The 21282-nt window shown below is 35.2% G+C and overlaps 1 protein-coding gene and 2 pseudogenes across 1 annotated transcript; 2 read left to right on the top strand and 1 right to left on the bottom strand.

Annotated features, from left to right (window-relative positions):
• The first annotated feature begins 2161 nt into the window (after nt 1-2161).
• On the top strand, nt 2162-8156 carry LOC107715390 (complement factor B-like). The gene is made up of 18 exons (XM_016521524.1): nt 2162-2231; nt 2849-3037; nt 3129-3314; nt 3488-3661; nt 3757-3852; nt 3955-4094; nt 4323-4470; nt 4632-4763; nt 4921-5016; nt 5139-5276; nt 5439-5545; nt 5687-5819; nt 5909-6047; nt 6149-6228; nt 6933-7033; nt 7229-7358; nt 7519-7568; nt 7717-8156. The coding sequence occupies exons 1-18, from the start codon at nt 2171-2173 to the stop codon at nt 7885-7887; spliced, it is 2271 nt and encodes a 756-aa protein (XP_016377010.1). The 5' UTR covers nt 2162-2170; the 3' UTR covers nt 7888-8156.
• A 765-nt stretch (nt 8157-8921) lies between these two features.
• LOC107715398 (Bardet-Biedl syndrome 1 protein-like) lies at nt 8922-18524 on the top strand (annotated as a pseudogene).
• A 405-nt stretch (nt 18525-18929) lies between these two features.
• The window catches only part of LOC107715397 (calpain-1 catalytic subunit-like), a 9579-nt pseudogene continuing 7226 nt past the window's right edge, over nt 18930-21282 (bottom strand).

Genomic DNA, 21282 nt, shown 5'->3' on the forward strand with positions numbered 1-21282 from the left:
TGAACGAGGTAGGTTGTTAATTACTCTTGCCTTTTCAGGTCTTCAAGCAGGGGATCGCCCAAAGGTGGAAGAACGCGTGTTGCATGATGAATTCCCAAGTTATCATGTTGCATTTGAGCAGAATAATGGAAATTAGATTGTTCAGATGTATGAAATATTTGTTGATCATTCCATCAACGAAGTAAATCCTCAATTAGTCACATATCCACAACGAAATCCAGCGTCCACTGAACGAATCCGTACTGGATTGAAGAATCCGCATTCAGTGAAGCCTCCATCTCAAAGAAGTGGCGTCCACATGCAACACACACGCACAGGCCATTGGAAGCAAGTTCTCTATGCTCACAACTTAGTGAAGCTCAGTTCCCTTTCAGTCGGTCACTCTCGACGTCACGTCGGATGACCGTCTCCGTTCCCTCCTTCAGGGAACGAGGGTTACCATACGTAACCGAGACGTTTTTGACTTATGTAGCGGCTTCCACTAAGACGCTAGTATTGGTAATAGGAGCGAGCAAGTAAAAATAAGTCCATGCAAAACCGAAGTAAAATGCAACAGTGTCCTGATCTTTATTGTGCTCCAATGAATAAACATTGCTTCCAATTAGCTTCCCGTGGTGTCATTTTGTCTAGTTCATAGGATACAAAAGTCCATACCTTGTAGACACAGCATACAGTCCAACTCAGTCCAAACACATAATCCAATAATTTGGCATGATGAAGCACGAACCAAACCCGTCAAAAACGGTGTGCTTCCCTACTACCAATACACACCTGTTGTCTCATTAACCAATTGCCCTAATATACTATTTCCAGTGCACCACCCAATGGACAAACACATAATTGCATTAAAATGGCTCATACAGTTGATGAAACCCGATTTTCTTGCTTTGTCCGCACTTCCCATAAAGTAAGTTTCTAACCAGTAAGCAAGCTGATTGTTACAGTGAAATATAATTATAGAAGATAAGGAAGAAACCTTGTAAGAAACCAGGACTCTGCAGGGGAAGCCCATTCTCCACATATTTAAAATTACTGATTAACTTTAAGTTACCTATATTAGATTTAATGGGACACATTTTTGGAAGAAAAAAATATGAATTTTACAGTCTCGTCTCATGGACACCTTGATTAGCTAGCAAGCCAATAGACTGGTATATGATTCTGTGAAAGCTGTGCATCTAATTGAAAATAATGAAAATATTAAAATGATGCACAATTTGACAAAAAGTATATGCAGGAAAAATGGCATAATTCCTTAAACCATAAAATGGAGTGGGTTTGTATGAGAAGAATAGGAACAAAACAAGACCTGCTACACGAGTACCTGTTACCCATTACAAAATTAGCTATGCACTGTTCCCATTCAATTTGATACTTATAAATATCACAGATATGTCACAAATTTAGAAACTGAAACAGCTTTCTTTTTTTTCTTTATTTTTGGTAAATGCTACAATTTTCAGCAAATTGTTTATGATTGCAGCAAAGGGGGTTTTGCAAGATTTCATCATAGTGGTTTTAGTGGTGCACCATTTATTTCTTAATGCAACAATTACAAAAACTGAATCAATTTATTTCTGGCAGCAACAAAAAAAAAGGACTGTATAAATATCAAAATGTCAAAACATATCAAAAGCCACAATATTAACACTGAATAATGCATATTAATATTTATTTTAAATAAGTCAAATTTTGACCATTTTCTCTTATTAAATGTTGACCTTTTTACATGCAATAGTAACAGTGGAGATCCTGATGCAATGTTGCTTTGTTAATTTAATTAGTCCAAATGTATGTCAAACACCCCAAAGCCCATTTCTTTGATCTTTTTTAAATCTTTTAAAAAAAATTCTACATTTATTTCCCATTTCCTTTACCTCATTTCATCCATTGTCAATGTCTGTCAAACATCCTCCTGCATACTGAATTACATTTCAGAATAAAATAAAGAATTTCTCAGAACCAGTTTTAAGATCATGTTGAAGATCATTTTAAGATCAATCATGTTAAGAGTCCATGCATGAAGAAAATCAATTGAGTTTTACCTTGACAAATTATTTGACAGATTAGCGCATGTCTATAGTCACTTCCTCTTGTTTACCTTGCTCTATAAATATGTGGCCTTCCTCAGTTGTTGATTCATTTGCTGTGTGAACCTGACAAGAACATCATGGAGCGTGAACCATGGCTGAATCTATTCCTGCTCGCAATACTGTGTCCTCTCATAACCGGTATGTCTTCTGGATTTGGCTTTAACCAGAAATATAAATAGAAATTTCTGTTTTGCTTTTTAACTGAAATACTGATTTGAGGGAACTTTAAACCCATAAATGCATTAAATTATTAATTCATTTTCATTTTACAAGAGCAGTATTTCACATTTAATAGTCTGTAGTCATATAGTCCAAAGCAATAGTCCAACATTAGTCTGTGGACAATTTATTGTGGTGTTTGAACACTATGTACCTGTACAGTTTCAAGCATCATGTTTCTTTTATAGCATAGCATTGTTGAATTTGTAGCAAGATTAATTTGATAAATAAAAATAGCTGTACATTTAATGGCATTGATAAAGAACCTTTAATATCTATGGAATCTTTCCATTGTACAGTTGGCTCTTCATAGTGGAAAAAAGTTATTTAGACTATTAAAATGTTCTTCACACTAAAAAAAAATTGTTCTTTTGAGAACTGCTCACTGAAAGATTCTTTCAACCCAGAATGGTTCTTCTATGACCTTGTAAAAACCCCTTTTGGACCCTTTATTTTTAAGAGTTTACATTTTGTGTTCTTTACAGTGCACTCTCGCAACACCATTTTTTCATCTGGTCCTCTGATATTTCTTGTAGGTGCACCATCCTCTATTTCATGCCCTGATGAGAATCTCAGAATTAGTGGAGGGAGTTCTGCTTTCTCAAATGATGGGAGCATTGTAAGATACAGCTGTTCAGAAGGCTATTACCCAACCGTTAGAATCCGTCGCTGTATCAAGGGAAGATGGAACCCGTTGCCCAAAAAAAAAAACCCAGAGTGCAAGAGTAAGCAAAACATTATCAGACAAATAAGATCATTCTTAATAACTGAAAACACAGGCTACTCACACACACACAAAAAAATCCTTTATCTCAGAAATCACATGTCCTGATCCTCGCGGTTTTGAAAATGGAGATGTGTATCCATATCAGAGGCAGTATTTTGTGGACGACACAACCCACTACTCATGTAATTCTGGCTATGATTTCCGTGGCTCGGGGACTCGTGTTTGCCAGGCGAATGGGAAATGGAGTGGAGGCACACCAGTCTGTGGAAGAAACTGTGAGTGGAAAGTCTCTCTATGCATAGTGCAATAAAAAAGTCAATTTTCTTGAATACTCTCCAGAATAAATAAACAATTTCAGAGCTTTTAAAAGAATAAGCAAAGATTGAGTCACAATTCGCTTTTCATAATTTCTCATTCAATTTCATTGTCTGTTCCTCTTTTCAAACAGCTGATTACTGTCCTGATCCTGGGGTTCCTGCTGGATGTACAAGAGAAGGCCACAGGTTTAATATAGACGACAAAGTCATGTACCGCTGTGAAAATAAATGGACTCTGATTGGTTCCAAAGAGCGAGTCTGTCAGGAGAATGGCCAGTGGTCAGGAACAGAGCCACAATGTTACGGTAAACCTTTCATCTTCCTTGTTCGAAGTACAATGCACTAACTGCACTTGAAGTACATATTCAGCTTTGCTAATGGTGTTGTTGTGTAAATACAGCTGATTTCACATATGACAGCCCAGAGGAAGCATCAGAGGGTTTCAGCAGTTCTCTAAAGTCAAATCTAGCGGTTTCTCAACAACATGAAGGAACAGGTAGTCTTTTGCAACTCATTCTACCTTCTTCCTGTGCAAGACAGCATTTAGTCTTTGGTTACCACTAAGTTTTTATATAAAACCTGTTCTCTGTGTCTTCAGTTTCAGATCAGTATGGAAAGAAAATACAAGTGACTAAAGGGGGGAAACTCGATATCTACATTGCTCTGGATGTATCTGACAGCATAGACGAAGAGGACTTCAAAAAAGCAAAAGGTGTAATTAAAACACTTATAGAAAAGGTATATGAAATAGTATGTTAATAACACACTCATACCCTTTCAACTGACTGAACCCTTTTAGCTATATTCTTTAGCTAGCTATTCGTTGATATTTCTGCCTAATTATGTCTCATTACTAGCACACTATTAGTGTCCCTTCGGAATCTCTTCTCTTAATGTAATGTTTTATATTCCTAATGAAACTACATAAAACGAATGAAAATTTGACCCTATGTTCATTACCGACAGATCAGTTATTACGAGGTCTCCCCAAATTATGAGATCCTGATTTTTGCCACAGACGTTACACGGATAGTCTCCATGAGGGACTTCAAGAGTGGGCAAAAAAATAATCTGTTAGAAATTCTTCAAAGACTGGAGGATTATGAATATGAAAGTAAGTGTTTTGTTTAGATCTGATTTAAATCAGATTTAAAGGTCATTCATACAGCACAAATTGAAATGTGTTTGTTTGGTGTCGGTCAGCCTGAGAGTAAAATGTCTGATAACATGTCTTTAAGGACATATTTTAATATTTCATTGTTTTGTGACTAACAGGTAAAGGTGATCGATCAGGAACTAATATCGCCCTGGCCTATAAGAGCATTTTAGAAAGTATTCAAATAGAGCAGCTGAGCAATAAAGAGGACTTCAAGCAGACCCAACATATTGTCATCATGTTCACTGATGGTATTAGTGATACCACTGTTTATTGCAATATTAATTTGAAAAAAAAAATAATAATAATAATAATATTTATACTTGGTGGTTAGCACTGTATCTGTTCAAGTGCCTTTTGTTCTTGATGTAAAAAAAAAGAAGATCACTTTTATTATTCGTTCTTTAGGACAGGCCAACATGGGTGGAAATCCAAGACCATGGGTGGACCAGATCAAAGATCTTGTAAAACAAAATACTCCTGCAGAGGAGGAGGAAAAACTTGGTGAGGAAAGACATGAATTATCTTTGACATTAAGCAAATCTTCAAATACAGCTCAATTGCATTTAATATCTCAGTTCTTTGTTTTTTCTTTAATTATTGGTGATACCTTTTTTTTTGTACAGACCTGTATGTGTTTGGGATGGGAGATGATGTGAATGCTGAGGACATGAATGATTTGAAGACTGACAGAGGAAATGATAAGTTTTTCTTCAAGCTTCAGAACTTGGATGATTTGCAGAAGACATTTGATGAAATGATTGGTAATTCATTATGTCTGTTTTCCATTTAGAGACATGTACTTTGTTTAGGCTGGGTAAAAATATAATTTTAAGGTAATTATTGTCCTCCACATCCATTGCAAAGCACAGTCAATATATCCAATATATAAGTTTCTCCTGTTCTCCTTGCCTACCCTTGATCAGATGAGGGCACCAGTGTAGCATTATGTGGACTTTACAGAGATTATGATGATGTCACTGGACCCAACAAACGTCATCAATACCCCTGGTTGGCAAAGATCAGTGTGACTGTGGGTATCTCTATATCTTAGTCTTATTTCTTGTTAAAAAGTGGACAAATAAATGGCTTAGCATCACCATGCTAGTTCTTTGAACTTTTTATGTTAAAAACTTAACTTGTTGAATTAGTCCTTTCTCTGATGTTTTTGCAGCGCAACAGTGGAAAAATTTCAAATTGCGTGGGGTCATTAATCACCTCAAGCTTTATCCTGACAGCGGCTCACTGCTTCAGGTTTGAGGACACACCTGATAGAATAACTGTTGATTTGGGTTCAGATATTAAAGGTAATATTACGTGATTTAGAATATGGCCCTTTTTTTTTTACATGTAATGGTGTAAATCTCATCAGTGGTGTTTCCTTTTCTCTTCTTAGGAATAAAAGTGAAAGATTACATACCTCATCCTCGCTATGATGTTGCAGCAAAACAGAAAATGGGAATACCTGAATATTATGAATTTGACGTGGCTCTTATTCAGCTGAAGGAACCTGTAATTATGGGAATTGGTCTTCGGTGAAGAACACAGCTCCTCAACATGACGTGCATTGTTTCATGCTACTAAAAAGTGTTAAAATAGTGTATTGAATTACGGCATATTGTGTATGTCTCTACAGGCCAATCTGCATCCCCTGCACCAAGGAAACAAGTGGAGCTCTGAAACTTTCAGATAGAGAAGGAACATGCAGAAAACATCGTGAGTTACAAACAGATATGTCTGTTAGAAATATTGCATGTGTATTAGTTCCATGTATAAATATAGGGTGAGATGACCCATCCACTATAATTTTTTCTTTTGACCATAGACAGCACAAAATCTCATCTCAGAAATTTTGATAAATAACTATGCTCTTCTTAATATTGTCATTTCATCTGAATATCAACATTTGTGAGATTTAGTCAGTTGAAACAGTTTGGAGGTTAACAGGTCCAGGTCGCTGGAAAATATTGATCTATGACATTACATTATGTTATTACGTTTTTTGTGTTTATTTGTTCATGAAGGATTTGTGGACACGTAAAAATTATAGTTTTTATTTTCAAGTAAAAAAAAATCACAATACCCTCAGAGTATGTGAAATCATTCAATTTAATTTCGTGGTGTTGCTATTATGACAAATCTTCAAATAAACACGGGCAATTACATATGTAAATATTCATATGCCTGTAAATAAATTATAGAATAAATTGACCTTTCAGGTCCCTTTTACTGGGTTTCTGCTTTATCTGTTATCAGTTATTCAATTATTCAACTAAATTGTCAAAATACAATTTTAAATAGAACAGTTGATTTAATATTTTACATTAATGACTGGCAGTACAAAATATGTATATTATTTACATCTAAAGACTTGCATTGCTAAAATGCAATATTTATTTTATTTAACTGTGTTTTTACAGAGGAAGAGCTAATGAGTGCAGAAACAGTGAAAGCTTCTTTCATGTCTGTCGTGGGAAGTAGCATTGAAAAGAAACAAATCACAATCAAGCAGGGAAAATGGGTAATGATATGTTGTATGATGGAAACGGTCTTGTTCTCTTTATATTTGTATTCATTTGTGGTTTCATTAAGTTTTTACAGTGTTTAATGGAACTCAAAAGAGCAATTAACTAAGAAAAAAAGCTTAATTAAATGCATGCTTTTTCAACAGTTATGAATTTCTTTTGTCTAAAACTGATATGTCCCTTTTCTTCAGCGAGATGCTTGTGTTGAAGATGCCAAAAAAGCTGATGGAATTACTGCGATAAATGCTAAAGATATTGTTACAGATAATTTTCTGTGCAGCGGTGGTATTGAACCTACTGTAGATGATGTTGCCTGCAAAGGTAAGTTGGATTTTTGCAAGAGGACATAATATTTAGCAGTAATACCATATAAGATGCTATTAAAATCACCATAAAATGTCACATCTTTAGTATCCTTATCCTTAAGAAATTGAATTTGCTACAAGATCTAAACTCATAATGTTGTGCATATCATCAACAGGTGACTCCGGAGGGGCCACTTTTGTGGTTCCAGGTAATCGACAAGTCCAGGTGAGTTTTTATCATGTTTGATGATTCCTTTTAACAGCACACTGAGCTATTTCAAATCATGCATCACTCTTCAGAAGACTAAATTGTTGTTATTCATGTCTAATTTGAGAGATGTTTGTTTTAATAATATCTGAATAATCTTGGACAGGTTGGTATCGTAAGCTGGGGTGTGAAGGACCTGTGCAAGGACACCCGGACGCCTAAATCTGATTCACACACCAGAGATTACCATACAAGTCTGTTCAGTGCAGAAGTACGTGAATTCCTTAAACGCTACCTAGAAGATGAGAAACTGGGAACCCCTCTTACGTTCCTGTGAACATTGTGTTTAACAGTATTCTATTTGCCTGCTCAGAAACATGGTGCACATCTCTCAGTTAACTCAAAATGTCTTTTCCTGCTTTGGAATTTGTAAGAAATGTGACACAATAAAAGCATTGTGAAATAATAAAAAGAGATTTTTTTTTATTAATGTATGTTTTTAATCATTTTAAGAATTAACTTTTTTATCCAGATTCCAGTGCATGTAATCAAATGTGGTTAATTAACATATTCAATGTAATAAATCACGAACAGCACTTTTCATGAGTGGGGGACAAAATAAAGCTTGAAACTTAATTTCATTTGATTTCATTGTTTTGCACAATAATAATATGGTTATATACAAACATATAATACGATTTTTTATGTTTTTGAAAGAAGTCTAGTCCTTTATTTGATCAAAACATACAGTAAAACTGTGAAATATTATTACAATAAAAATTACGTTTTTTACTTGAATATATTTTTAAAAAATTAATTTGTTCCTGTGATGCAAAGCTGAATTTTCAGCATCATTAGCCTACTTCAGTCTTCAGTGTCACATGATTCTTCAGAAATCATTCTACTATGCTAATTTGGTGCTTAATTATTCAATTATTATTGGTGTTAGTTCTTATTATTGTCAGTGTTGACAATAATAACGAGGAAAACATGCTTAATGTGGAAAACATGATTTTTCACAATTCTCTGATGAATAAAGTTCAAGGAACACAACATTTATTTAAAACAGAAATAATCTGTAACACTAAATGTTTAATAAAAGTAGGCCTATTTTTTTTTTTGTTCTTACTTCCAATTTTACCCTAAACTTTTGAAGCAGCACAGCTGTTTTCAAGAAATGTTTCTTGAGCACCCATTCAGAATATTAGAATGATTCCCGAAGCAAATATAATGTTATTTTTAAAAACACGTTTCACTGCTGTTGACAGCCATAATGGTCTGAAAACACGGAACTATTCGTTAAGATGAACTATTCCTGGCGGAAGCGGTTCGATGTAGCGCACTTGAAGCTCTCTCGCTGGAGTGGTTGCCATAGGAACGAGGAAAGCCGATCTAAGGATTACAGCAGACAGTCAAAGTCCAAGCAGCTTGATTATCACAGCCTAAAATCATTAATAAAGAGCATTTGAAAATATCAAAACCGTCATGTCCTCTGTTTCCCAGGAGCTGAAAGACACGTGAGTAGTTATATGCTGATTTATGAGGCTTTCTCTCGAAAATATCGCGTTAAATAATGATTGGCGTTAGCATGTTGATATAGCAGATAGCATAGCATTTCTTTACAATGTAATAATTGATAAGTCAATCCTTTTTTAATAGCAGTAGAGCTTATGTTTTGACGCAACTACTCTTATTTGCCCAAATATGGCGGCACAGCAACACAACAGAGTTTGTGTTTTCAAACCCAGTGCATAGAAATGAATTCATATGCAGAGATGAGTTTTAAGAAGGTCTGTTTGAAGTATCAAGTCTTTCCTGTGCTCTTGTAGTTCAGTCGCCAGCTCCAAATGGCTTGATGCTCACTATGACCCAGTCGCCAATCTATACACCTTTTCCTCTTGCATTGGTGAGTCACTGTTGCATGAACATGCACGTTCACTTACATGTCTGCGGTTGAACCTGCAACCACCAGTCTCACCAGCTCATACTCAATGTTCATTTCCACAGCTCTTTCAGATTTGCATGGAGATGGTGAGAATAAGGTGAGATGGTGTGTTTGTGCCATTGTAAGTGCGCTTAATTGAATGTGCACTTGTAGTGTACTTCAAACCTCGAAAGTATATTAAAAATTCGCTTGCAGATAATATAAATAAAAGCCCATTTAAAGAGAGTATACTTCCATGACTATTTCCTGTAGCACTTTTTTTTAAGTGCGTTAGTAATATCAAATTAAAAAGTATTTTAAATCATTGTTTAAATAATCTTTTGTCCTGCTTTAAAGAAGTGTATTTTAAATCATTGTTTAAATAATCTTTTGTCCTGCTTTAAAGAAGTGCACTTATTTTGATGTGTAGACTAACATAGTAAAGCACATGTAAAATACTTGATTGCAATATAATGGTAGTTTGTTATTTCATATTACATTTAAAGATAATACATACAAAATGTACTAAATTGCAACTATCTTAACAAATGTGTAATATTAAAAATAGAATGTAAAAATATTAAAATACATAAGTATATTAAAAAAATCTACTTGCAGATAATGTTAATGAAGTGCACTTAAAATATAAATTAAAATATAATATTAAATACAAAATAATTAAGGTTTTAATATAGTTAATTTATTTTTAATTGACTAAATTGCTGCTAAAAAGTATATTTTAGTTACTATATAATTAAAATATAATATTAAATACAAAATATTTAAGGTTTTAATATTGTTAATTTATTTTAAATTGCCTAAATTGCTGCTAAAAAGTATATTTTAGTTACCATAACAGGGCTCTACGCTTACTTCTCTTTTTAGGAGTGCTTGTGCTCCTAATTAAAAAAATGTAGGAGCACGGTCAAAAATTTAGGAGCAGCTTCTAATCAATAATCAAAAAAATTCTGATAAAAAAATTAACCTTCCCATTACGAGGTGATATTTGACTCCTTAAAGTGATTTACAGGGAATTTTGTTTTTACCTTTGTAATGGCATTTATCTAACTTTATTAAAAGCATGTCATCTTTTATGTCAAATTCAAAAAAATATATTTATAAGCTTTTTAACATTTCTAATTAAAACAACAGAATAAAAACAAGTAGATAAGAAGTAGAATAAGTTACCAATCAAATGAAATCAGTATTTAAGAAATAAATTCTGCATAAATGCTTGTCTGTACATTCAACAGTTGAACCATATCCTAAAGACAATATAAGTAATACATTTTTAAATGTGAAATATTTTTTACATGTTTATTTAATTGTAAATAAAATAACAGTAAAGTGCCCGAAAACATTACATTCAGTAAGTAAAATTGTACTTTTCAAGTATTTTCAGTATTCTAAGGTCTTTTTTTTTTTTTTTTTAACAAGGAGTGTGCTTTTTATGCAATGTCAGTAATCCATCATTGAGAGAAGACTGGCAATAAAGAGTCATTGTAAGAGTCATGTCTGTGTGTGTACCAGCTGGTAGTGGGTGATCTTGGCACAGGAGTGTGTAACATGAAGCTAAAGGTGTACCGTGGCACTGGTCTTTTGAGTGAAAGCACACTGCTGGACTTGCCCACTGGCCTGGTTTCTTTCCTCATGGACCTGCACGAGCCACGAACACCAGCCATCGCTGTGGCCTCTGGTCCCTTCATCTACGTCTACAAGAACCTGAGGCCCTACTTCAAGTTCACGCTGCCTAGTCTGGAGGTGAACACTCTGGAGCAGGACTTCTGGAGTCAGGCCAAGGAGGTGAGCTGTGCTTCATCCTATACCCTATCCTATCATGTCTCTTCACTGTGGTTTCATTTTACTGATTGTTTTTTGCCACTTAGGACATGATTGATCCAGTGACGCTTAAAGAGATGTTTTAAGGTTTAAGGTGAGTTACTGTATGTAGTGCTCTAGACCCAATGCACTGCATGGCTTGTTAAGTACAGCATGATACAATACATGTGGATTTTACAGTATACTTTATTAATTCCTCTTGAACAGGGACAAAGCTGAAATTCCACTCTCTGTCAGATCACTACGGTAAAACCTCTTCCTATCTTAACTTTATCAGTGTATTATTATTTTAACTGTAGGATTCATAGACCTCTATGGAACTTTTAGTAGTAGGAACAATAACTGTCCCCTGTTGCCTTGTCTTTTTCACACACATCATTTTTAGTAAAGTAATAAACAAACTTCAAATATTAATATAATGTGTTTATTTTAAGGGATAATTCACCAGAAAATGAACATTTTTATCGTGTACTCGCTCTCATGTAATTTTAAACCGTTGTGAAATTATTTCTTCTGTGGAATAAAAAAGAACATGTTTTGAAGAATGTTGGTATGTATTTTTTTTCTTCTATTTTATGGATAAAAACACTAATATTCTTCAAAATAGCTACTTTTATGTTCCACAGAACAAAGAAAGTCATGCATGGTCAATGACATGACACTCACTTTTTGTCCATATCAAATGGAGTTTATTTGAAAATAAGTAAAATATGCAGCTCATACATACAATGACTTAAAATGCCTTTTCTACAATGAGCATGTTAATTTCTGTATTACAATTTTAATTTTGATATTTCTTGGGGTGCAGTAAAATAAAATAAAAAATGTCAAGGTGATACAACTCTCCTAATATCATAATGAAGAAATAAAAATCCCTAAAAGAATGAAAAGAAAACCTTTTTGGAATAATATTTTAATTAATTTCTTTTTTGGGGAAAAATAAAATAACAAAACTGCTCTTTTACAATTGAAAAACTTTTGTCCAGCAAATCAAAGTTAAATATGTGCAACCAACATCCAGAAAAGAAAAAAAACATACAACTGGAAATTATATCACTGAGAAGACCCATGCAGCTGCAATATATAGTTTTTAATTTAATGATTCATTGCATTTCTGGCATAAATTATTCAGGTTCCTCATGCTTGAGCCACAGGAAATGGAGAATTTCGTTCTTCTTCACAAAGAACAGCCTATACGTAGACAGGTGCCAATATCTACATATATGCAATGACTCACACATAGACAAAAAACTAAAGAACAAATGCACAAACAGGGCTTTTGTCTCTTTGTTTGTCTCAGACAGTCATTACCTGTGTAGGGATGTTGAAGAAGAACATGGCAGATGAGGATGCAGTTAGCTGCCTGGTGATTGGCACAGAGAACGGTGATGTTTACATATTAGATCCAGAGGCCTTTACCATCCTCTACAAGGTCAGCGCATTCACACCTGCTTCTTCTATGTTCTTCTATGAGCTTTTGGCTTTATCATCAGTATCAGAATATATGTGACTTACTTTACGTGTAGTAAAATAAGTTGATTCCCCATAATGAATTAACTTTTTACTATGATTTTGCCTGTATGTTTTCAGATGTCGCTGCCTAGTTCACCTACCCTAATGGATGTGACGGGTCAGTTTGATGTGGAGTTCCGTATCACTGTGGCCTGTCGCAATGGCAACATCTACATACTACGCAGGTAAAAGTGAATTGCAACTTATTTAAATATTTTTAATAGGAGAAACAAGGCTTTTCAGAGCCTGGAAGCAGTTGAAGCACTTGCTTCATAAAATGAATTTCAAAGCACTCAAAACTCAACGTGCTGAGCTGAGAACGTCTGCTGGTTAAAGCCATGTAAATGTGTTGTAAAAGTTTTTTATTAAAGCATACAAAATGTAATTTATAAATACAGTTCATTAAACATTAAAGATGACTTATCTGTATAATAGGAAGTTTTAATGATTTATTTACCAACTTTATTGAAAATCCTCCTTTCAGCATTTTTTCCTACAATTCGAAATGTTCTGAATCAGTGGGACATAAAGAGTTGTTTGTTGAAATCATGTGACTTGGTCAGTGAGATACATGCTTTGAAGTATTGTTTCGAAACAAAAGACTTCAAGATCATTATCACTAATGCAAATAGCTTTCCTGCAGTCTTTAGGCTCGTTCACACACAGAACTATAACGTTTTAGTTATCATACTAATTCTATTAGAATAGGGAGTCCACGCCACACATACAGTATATTGATAATGACACAAAAGAACAGTATCATTGAAATTACTTTCAGAACTTTTTTTTTTCCAGCTGATGAATGCATTGAAAGTCAATCCACCTGACTTTAAAGAGGCACATTTAAAAGGCGGCAGATGACATAACCACAAGTGCGCATATAATCTGCTAAATGTAATCGTCCTTAGGTGGATGTAAATATAATGTGTGTAAATATCTAGTTATCTTTATAGTTATCATTCTTGGTGTGAACAGGTGCTGGTTGCATAAATTGCTTAGACTAGAAAATTAGCCATCTAATTTGTTTTCTTCTAGACTGGTCAAAACTGTTTAAAGTCAGTTACAAATAATGTAGACCGGCCCAATTTGAATCAGAAAAGTGAGACTGATTATCTCTTGGCTAACTGCTAGTTGGTCAAACTAGTTCTTAAGACACAGTCTTAACATAGTGGCTATGTTTATGCAATTAGCCCCAGGTCTTTACGGGCTGGGCACACTTTGAGCATGCAAAATTTCTTCAGACATTGTAACACTCGTGACATGACGTCATGATCTGTAGCAAGTAAAAAAATATGTAATATATAAAATATACACCACTTTCCTGCAATGCTGAAAACCCGCAGCTTAATTGTTTGCATTCTTTTAATTCAGCTAATAGGTCACTCTGTGACTTATCAACAATCTATTGGTCACACGTCTTTAAGTGATACAAATTTACAGGCCAGAGTTCAACAAATCTGAATTTGGAATGCAGTGAAATTTTTTGCATGAGCTTGCATTTCCAATTTCCAGCATTCACATGCATATAAATGCTCAATGGAACGAAAAGTGTAGTGTTACTGCCCCTTCATTTGTGATAGCATGTTTAAAAAGACCAATTTTTCAAAATATTCAGTTCTTTTTGTGTTGAAGGGATTCCCCGAAGCCCAAGTACTGCATTGAACTGTCCTCTCACCCAGTGGGACTGGTGAGGATGGGAAAGAATGTAGTTGTAGGATGTACTCATGAGACACTGCATGGTTACACTCAAAAGGTATGATAAATGAATCCATATCTGTCACACAGCAATAATGCCTCCAGAAATGATAATGCTAATTATCATACGAAATCTCCTTTAGGGGAAAAAGCTGTGGACGGCTTATTTGCCAGCCCCTGTTACCACCATGGCACTGATGGACCTTCCCACACGAGGTTTCCAGGCTGTGCTGGTGGGTCTGGCCAACTGTGAAGTACACATGTACCGAGACAAAAATCTGATCAGCACCATCAAGACACCAGTAAGAACCATCTTGAATTCAAAACCCAGTGACATTCAGAAACATATCTAAGTTGAAGTCCCCACAACTCCCCGATTTTACTGCCAGGATGTTCTCGTAATCATCATCAGAGACTTTCATTTATGTCTTACAGGATGTAGTGACAAGCATTTGTTTCGGGCGTTATGGACGGGAAGATGGCACTCTGATAATGACCACCAAAGGTAGTAAAGCATGTTACGTGGTAGATAAAACAATTCAGGGTAACTATAACGCTGAACATATAAAGCATTTCAAATATCATAAACTGTATGTGATCCAGGAGGAGGTTTGATTGTGAAGATCCTCAAGAGGACGGCTGTGTTTGATGACAGGGACTCGGCCCCTGGACCTCCAATAGCCCAGAGCATTCGTCTGAATGTGCCCAAGAAGACCAAGCTCTACGTGGACCAGACCTTGAGAGAGCGCGAAAATGCAGTTGGTTAGTGATTGATGCACCAAAGGAAATTTTGTTCATGAAACACCTATGTTGAAATTAAAGTTTTCATTTAGCCAAAAACCGAAACGGTAAAATAAAGTTTTGGTAATTACATTTTGAAAACTGGGGAACTGAAGTTGGTATGCTGTTCAGGGTGTTTTTAGGTGAGAAAGTAAACCAGTCGTCGAAAAGTTCTTGGTAAAGCTACGTCTCAATATTTCAGATAAACAAATTTTACGTATTATATGCATATCATATACACTACCAGTCAAAAGTTAGGAATAAGATTTTTTATGCTCACCCAGGCTGCATTTATTTAATAAAAAATGCAGTTAAAAAAGTAAAACATCACTGTTTTCTGTTTATTATATTTGAAATGCACTTTATTCTTGTGAATTTTGAGCAGCCATTACTTCAGTTTTCAACGTGACTTGATCCTTCAGAAATCATATCATCTCTAATATATGCTTATTTGATGCTCAATTATTATCAGTTATTATTGGTACTCAATTATTAACAGTGTTAGGGAAAGTTACTTTTAAAAGTAATGCATTACAATATTGCATTACTCCATAAAAAAGTAACTAATTATGTTACTTAGTTACTTTTTTATGGAAAGTAATGTGTTACGTTACTTTTTACATCTGGACAGGGCTTGCTTGTTTGTTTTTAAAATAAAAAAGTTATATTTTTGGCAAATATAAAAGCCTTTTCACACCAAAAGTGAAATGAATAAGCCTCAGGCTGAAGGGAAAGTAAATTTAGAGCTGTCAATCAATAAATCTGAAAAAAAGTAACTTGCGTTACTTAATTTGAAAAAGTAGCTCAGATATTCTCTTGTAAATTAAAAAGTAATGCGTTACTTTACTAGTTACTTGAAAAAAAAGTAATCTGATTACGTAACTCGTGTTACTTGTAATGCGTTACCCCCAACACTGATTATTAATAAGGGTTCTTATTATCAAAAAACATTTTTTTCTTCTTAATAATTTTGTGGAAACCATGATACATTTTCAGGGTTCTTTGATGAATAAAAAGTTTAAAAGAACAGAATTTTTTTGAAATAAAAATATTCTGTAACACTATAAAAAAAATCTTTCTCACACCAAAATCTGAATGGTAGTGTATCATGGTATCCATAAAAATTTTGATCAGCAAAAACTAATTTCAACATTGATAATAAGGAACAAATTACATTTTTAAATATATTCAAATAGAAGTTTTTTTTAAATTGTAACAATTTACAATATTGCTATTTTACTGTATTTTTCATCAAATAAATGCAGCCAAAACCTGAAAGTTATGAGACTGTCGTTGTCTTTTTCTATGCAGCCATGCACCGAGCTTTTCAGATGGACCTGAGCAGGCTGCGTCTCGCTGCAGCGCGGGCCTATGTCAAAGCCCTGGAGTCCAGCCTCACGCCCATGTCAGCGAGCCTGACCGAGCCGCTCAAGATGAACGCTGTGGTGAGGTTGAGCAATTCTGAATGTGCTAACAAGATGACACCGGGTGGCCGATACCAACCTCAACTTCTGCTTCCTGTTTCTGTAAAGGTTCAAGGGTTGGGCCCATCCTTCAAGCTTACACTGAACATCCAGAACACTGCAGCGTGCCGTCCAGTCATGAACCTAGCCATCAGTTTTCTGTACGATGAAAATTTGTACAGCATGAGGACGGCCTTTTTCAAGGTGACCTCAGTTGAGCAGTTTCATTAATAATATTCTTTCTTGATATAAGCAAATTTTTTAATGTGTAGTTATTGAAGTTGAGAAAATGTTTTACTGATAACAGTGAATTGTTGTGTGTCTGTAGATCCCCCTACTGGTTCCAGGGCTGAATTACCCCATTGACACTTTTGTGGAGTGCTTGAGTGACAAAGGCATCTCTGACATCATCAAAGTGAGACTCTCACCCTATTATCTTTGATAATAAAACAGAGTTTATCTAAAATGCCGTGGCATACATTTTCTATTCACATTAATATTTGATCAGTCTCTTGCTTGAAACTGAAAATTCTATCAACATTCACCCAAACTGATGGGTTCTGCCACTGGTGCCATCGCAAAAAATAGGAGCATGACAACCCTGTATATTCCCATGATGCACGACATAAATGTTTATTACTGTACAACAAACTCTATGAATGAAATCAAGCAGCTGTTTGATGTTAAGTTTCTGATTTCAGGTGTTTGTGCTGAGGGAAGGAAAGAGTGCTCCTCTCCTCACCGCCCACATCAACATGCCTGTGAGTGAAGGAATTGCACTGAACTGAGAGCGAGTTGGACACGTCTAGCTGAGCTTCACAGGCGTCTTCAACTCTTGCTGTGCTCCTAGCAGCAGTTAGGCTTCTCCACAGAGCTGCCTGGAACGGAGAGCTTTTCATCACGGGAGTTAAGAGAAGCTTGCGCTGGCCGAAGAGCCGGTGCTTCCTGTAGCTTAGATCAGGATTGAGGGAGGCATGTCCTCACAGGTAATACCTCTGTACCTTTTAATGGCTAGTGATGGAGCGTTTGATTGATAGCTGCGAGGCCTTGCGCTCCATAGGTCATATAGTTTGGATGTAAGAGACATTCTGATGTTTATTTGTGGTAGTCATGTATATTTGTATTTAAATGCATATTTATTATTCTTGATGTAATGATCACACACTTTATAACACAATTATGAGGCTTTATTGACTCACTTTTATTTTAATATATATTGAGAATCATTGCATAAACAGCCTGTTTAAGGCAATGTGGTAAGAAAAAGATTATTCACTACTTTTAAAGCACACACAAATGAAAGGGCGCAAGGCACAAGGGTGAAAGGTCACAGGAGACTGACTCAAAGCCTCAATACTGACCAATCCTGCCTTAGCAACTTCACTATATTATCAGACAAGCCTTTGCTCTTCTTTTCTGTATATCTGTGGAAGTGCTTAAAATGATCTGGGTTTACGGGTAATATAATAGTGACATGGTACCCAAAGAGGACGGACACACACAAACACCATATTTTCCCCTTTTCTGAATCTTTAAGAGAAAAATCTGAGTGAGCATTAGTAACCAAAGGGGGCAGAACTTTGGAGAAAGGTCAGTTGATTCTCTATTTCAGTTATACTCTTACTCCTCTACACTACAGTGACGTAAGTTCAAATATTCTTTGGCTCAGATACTTTTTTGTCTAAATACTGCTTGCATGCATATAAACTTTATATACACTACCATTTAAAAGTTTGGGGCCGGTTGGATTTTTTAGTGCTTTTGAAAGAAGTCCCTCATGCTCATCAAGACAGCATTTATTTGATCAAAAATACAGAAAACAGTAATATTATGAAATATTATTCAAATTTAAATTATCTATAATCTTTAATTCTATTTTTAAATAATTGAAAATGTAATTTACTCCTGTGATGGCAAAGCTGAATTTTCAGCACCATAACTCCAGTCTTGAGTGTCACGTGATCCTTTAGAAATCATTCTAATATGCTGATTTGGTGCTCTAGAAACATTTCTATTATTATGAATGTGGAACATGTTTTTCTGGATTCTTTAATGAATATAAGGTTTAAAACAGCATTTATTTGAAATCGAAATCATATGTAACGTCAGAAATGTCTTAACTGTAACTTTTGATCAATTTTAATGCATTTTTACTAAATATAAAATATTAATTTCTTTTAAACAATCTTTCTGACCCCAAACTTTTGAGTTGTAGTGTAAACAAAAATCAGGTTCACTGCTTTTTCAGAGTATATTCTGTTGGTTGTTGCTTCTCGATGTTTGCTTTCCTTTCCTTTCATGTTGAATGAAAACTGTGCATCATGTCATATAGCTGATAGGTACCCACAGGTACCCACTTCATAAATACTTCTGAGGTTACAGGAGGCATGTAGTAAAGAAGATTAGGGACAGAGGAAGCACTGAGGAAGAGGAACATCCATCCAAGTAAACATAGTGAGGGTGATCCACTATAAGAAGAAAGGAAGAAAACAAAAGGGAGGGAAAATGTTGCAAACAGATATTACTGGGCTACAGAGAGATGAGATTTGCTATTGAAATTTCTAATTACTAATGACCAGTTAAGACCAACCTGGGTGAAGCTGAAGGATACCAATCCATCTTCATCAGTGTCCATTGTTTTAAAAGTTTCTGTTGGAATAAAAAGTGAACTCTTAGCACATCTAGTCCTATCTTACAAAATATTTGTCTTAATGCTACACTGAATTTCGTCAGGTTTCGGTAATTACACTGTAAAAATTACCATTAAAAAGATGGTGTTTTCTACTTGGCACACTTACTGAACATGGTCTCCAGGCGGATCAGACAGGACACAAAGCTGTCGAAGTCCACGTTGAGGTCTGGCTTTGCATAGCGCAGGATTATCAGCTGGAACAAGTTGTTGGTCAACTTGAAGCCTTACAGAATGTATAAATTCAAAAAGTCTGCATAAACATAATATACCACCGTAATTATAGATGTTGTGCTATTTAAAGAGTACTGCATGTGGCAGATACCTGCTGATTCTAGTGCCAGACGCATTTCATAAGAGCTCATTGTGCCGGACTTGTCCAAGTCAAACTTCCTAAACACCGCCTAGTAATTTATCGAAAGAAAAAAAAAGAGAGACCGTCAACATCTATACTACCATTCAAAAGTTTGGGGTCGGTAAGACTTTTAATGTTTTTGAAAGAAGTCTCTTATGCTCACCATGGCTGCATTTATATGATCAAAATACAGTTAAGACAATAATACTGTGAAATACTGTTATAACTGAAAATGTTTTCTATTTGAATATATTTAAAAATTTAATTTATTCCTGTGATACAAACACCAGTCTTCATTGTCACATGATCCTTCTGAAATCATTCTAATGCTGATTTGATGCTCAAGGAACATTTCTTATAATTATAAATGTTGAAAACAGTTCAAAAGAACAGCATTTATTAAAATAGAAATGTTTTGTAACACAAATGTCTTTACTGCCACTTTTGATCAATATAACACATCCTTGCTGAATAAAAGTATTAATTAAAAAATCTTGTTGACTCCAAACTTTTGAACAGTAGTGTTTGTCTAACATTATATACACCATAACGCAAGCATAAAATGTTGCCACTGACAAGATATCGTTTGATCTTCTCCCAGAGAACATGGAAGTCTGTCAGTCCCAGCTTTCCAGTGCCAGTTGTCTTCATGGCAGGCTAAGGTTTGACCAAGACTTTAAAGCATACTATTCACAGTATGACCTATAAAAATGGACCACAAATGCTAACATTCTTGAGTGTGGAGTCTTCAAAGGATACATCCATAAGATGTATCATGCCTCGACAGGCCTCTTTGTCAAATCCATCTGTTTTTATATCTTTATCTGTAAGAAGAACAATCATACGGACATTTTAAACTTCAGTTCACTCCTTTCAGGGAATATTTCTTGTTAAATATGACTTTATTTGCAGCACATGCGGAATGTTGTCAATTGCCACAGAACATAATTGTGAAACCTGTGAAATTTGCTTTATTTGTCTGTAAGCACACTCACGTTTGCCAACAACCCGGTTCAGAATTATCTGGAGTTTCAACACATTGATCTCCATTTCCTGTAGACAAGAGTGAGTGAGTGAGCCAGTCACGCTATTGGGCACTACATCAACCCATGAAATCCTCCCCCTTACTGCTGTCTTACCGGCCCTGCCAGCTTTGCGAAAAGCGCCTTGAAGCCCTCGTCAATGTCACTCTCCTGGAGTGCAGGCTGCCATAGAAACACCACATTATTTAGCAGCAAAATTCCCAGGATGCATCTGTGTGCAGTACTGTTGAGAACACTTTACAGGAAAACTCACCTCCTCTGGTACATCTGCTGAAATTTCATCATCTAGCTCCCTATAGAGAAAAAAACATCTTATTTTCTCTCAGCTCTGTTTTAATGTGTGCTATTTCAGTAGCTTTCTTTAATAAGTCATTGAATATATATTAATGCTTTGCTAATATATATATATATATATATATATATATATATACT

Source organism: Sinocyclocheilus rhinocerous, unplaced genomic scaffold (genome assembly GCF_001515625.1).
Source record: "Sinocyclocheilus rhinocerous isolate Xijiao unplaced genomic scaffold, SAMN03320098_v1.1 scaffold299, whole genome shotgun sequence".
In the NCBI taxonomy this organism is placed as follows: domain Eukaryota; kingdom Metazoa; phylum Chordata; class Actinopteri; order Cypriniformes; family Cyprinidae; genus Sinocyclocheilus; species Sinocyclocheilus rhinocerous.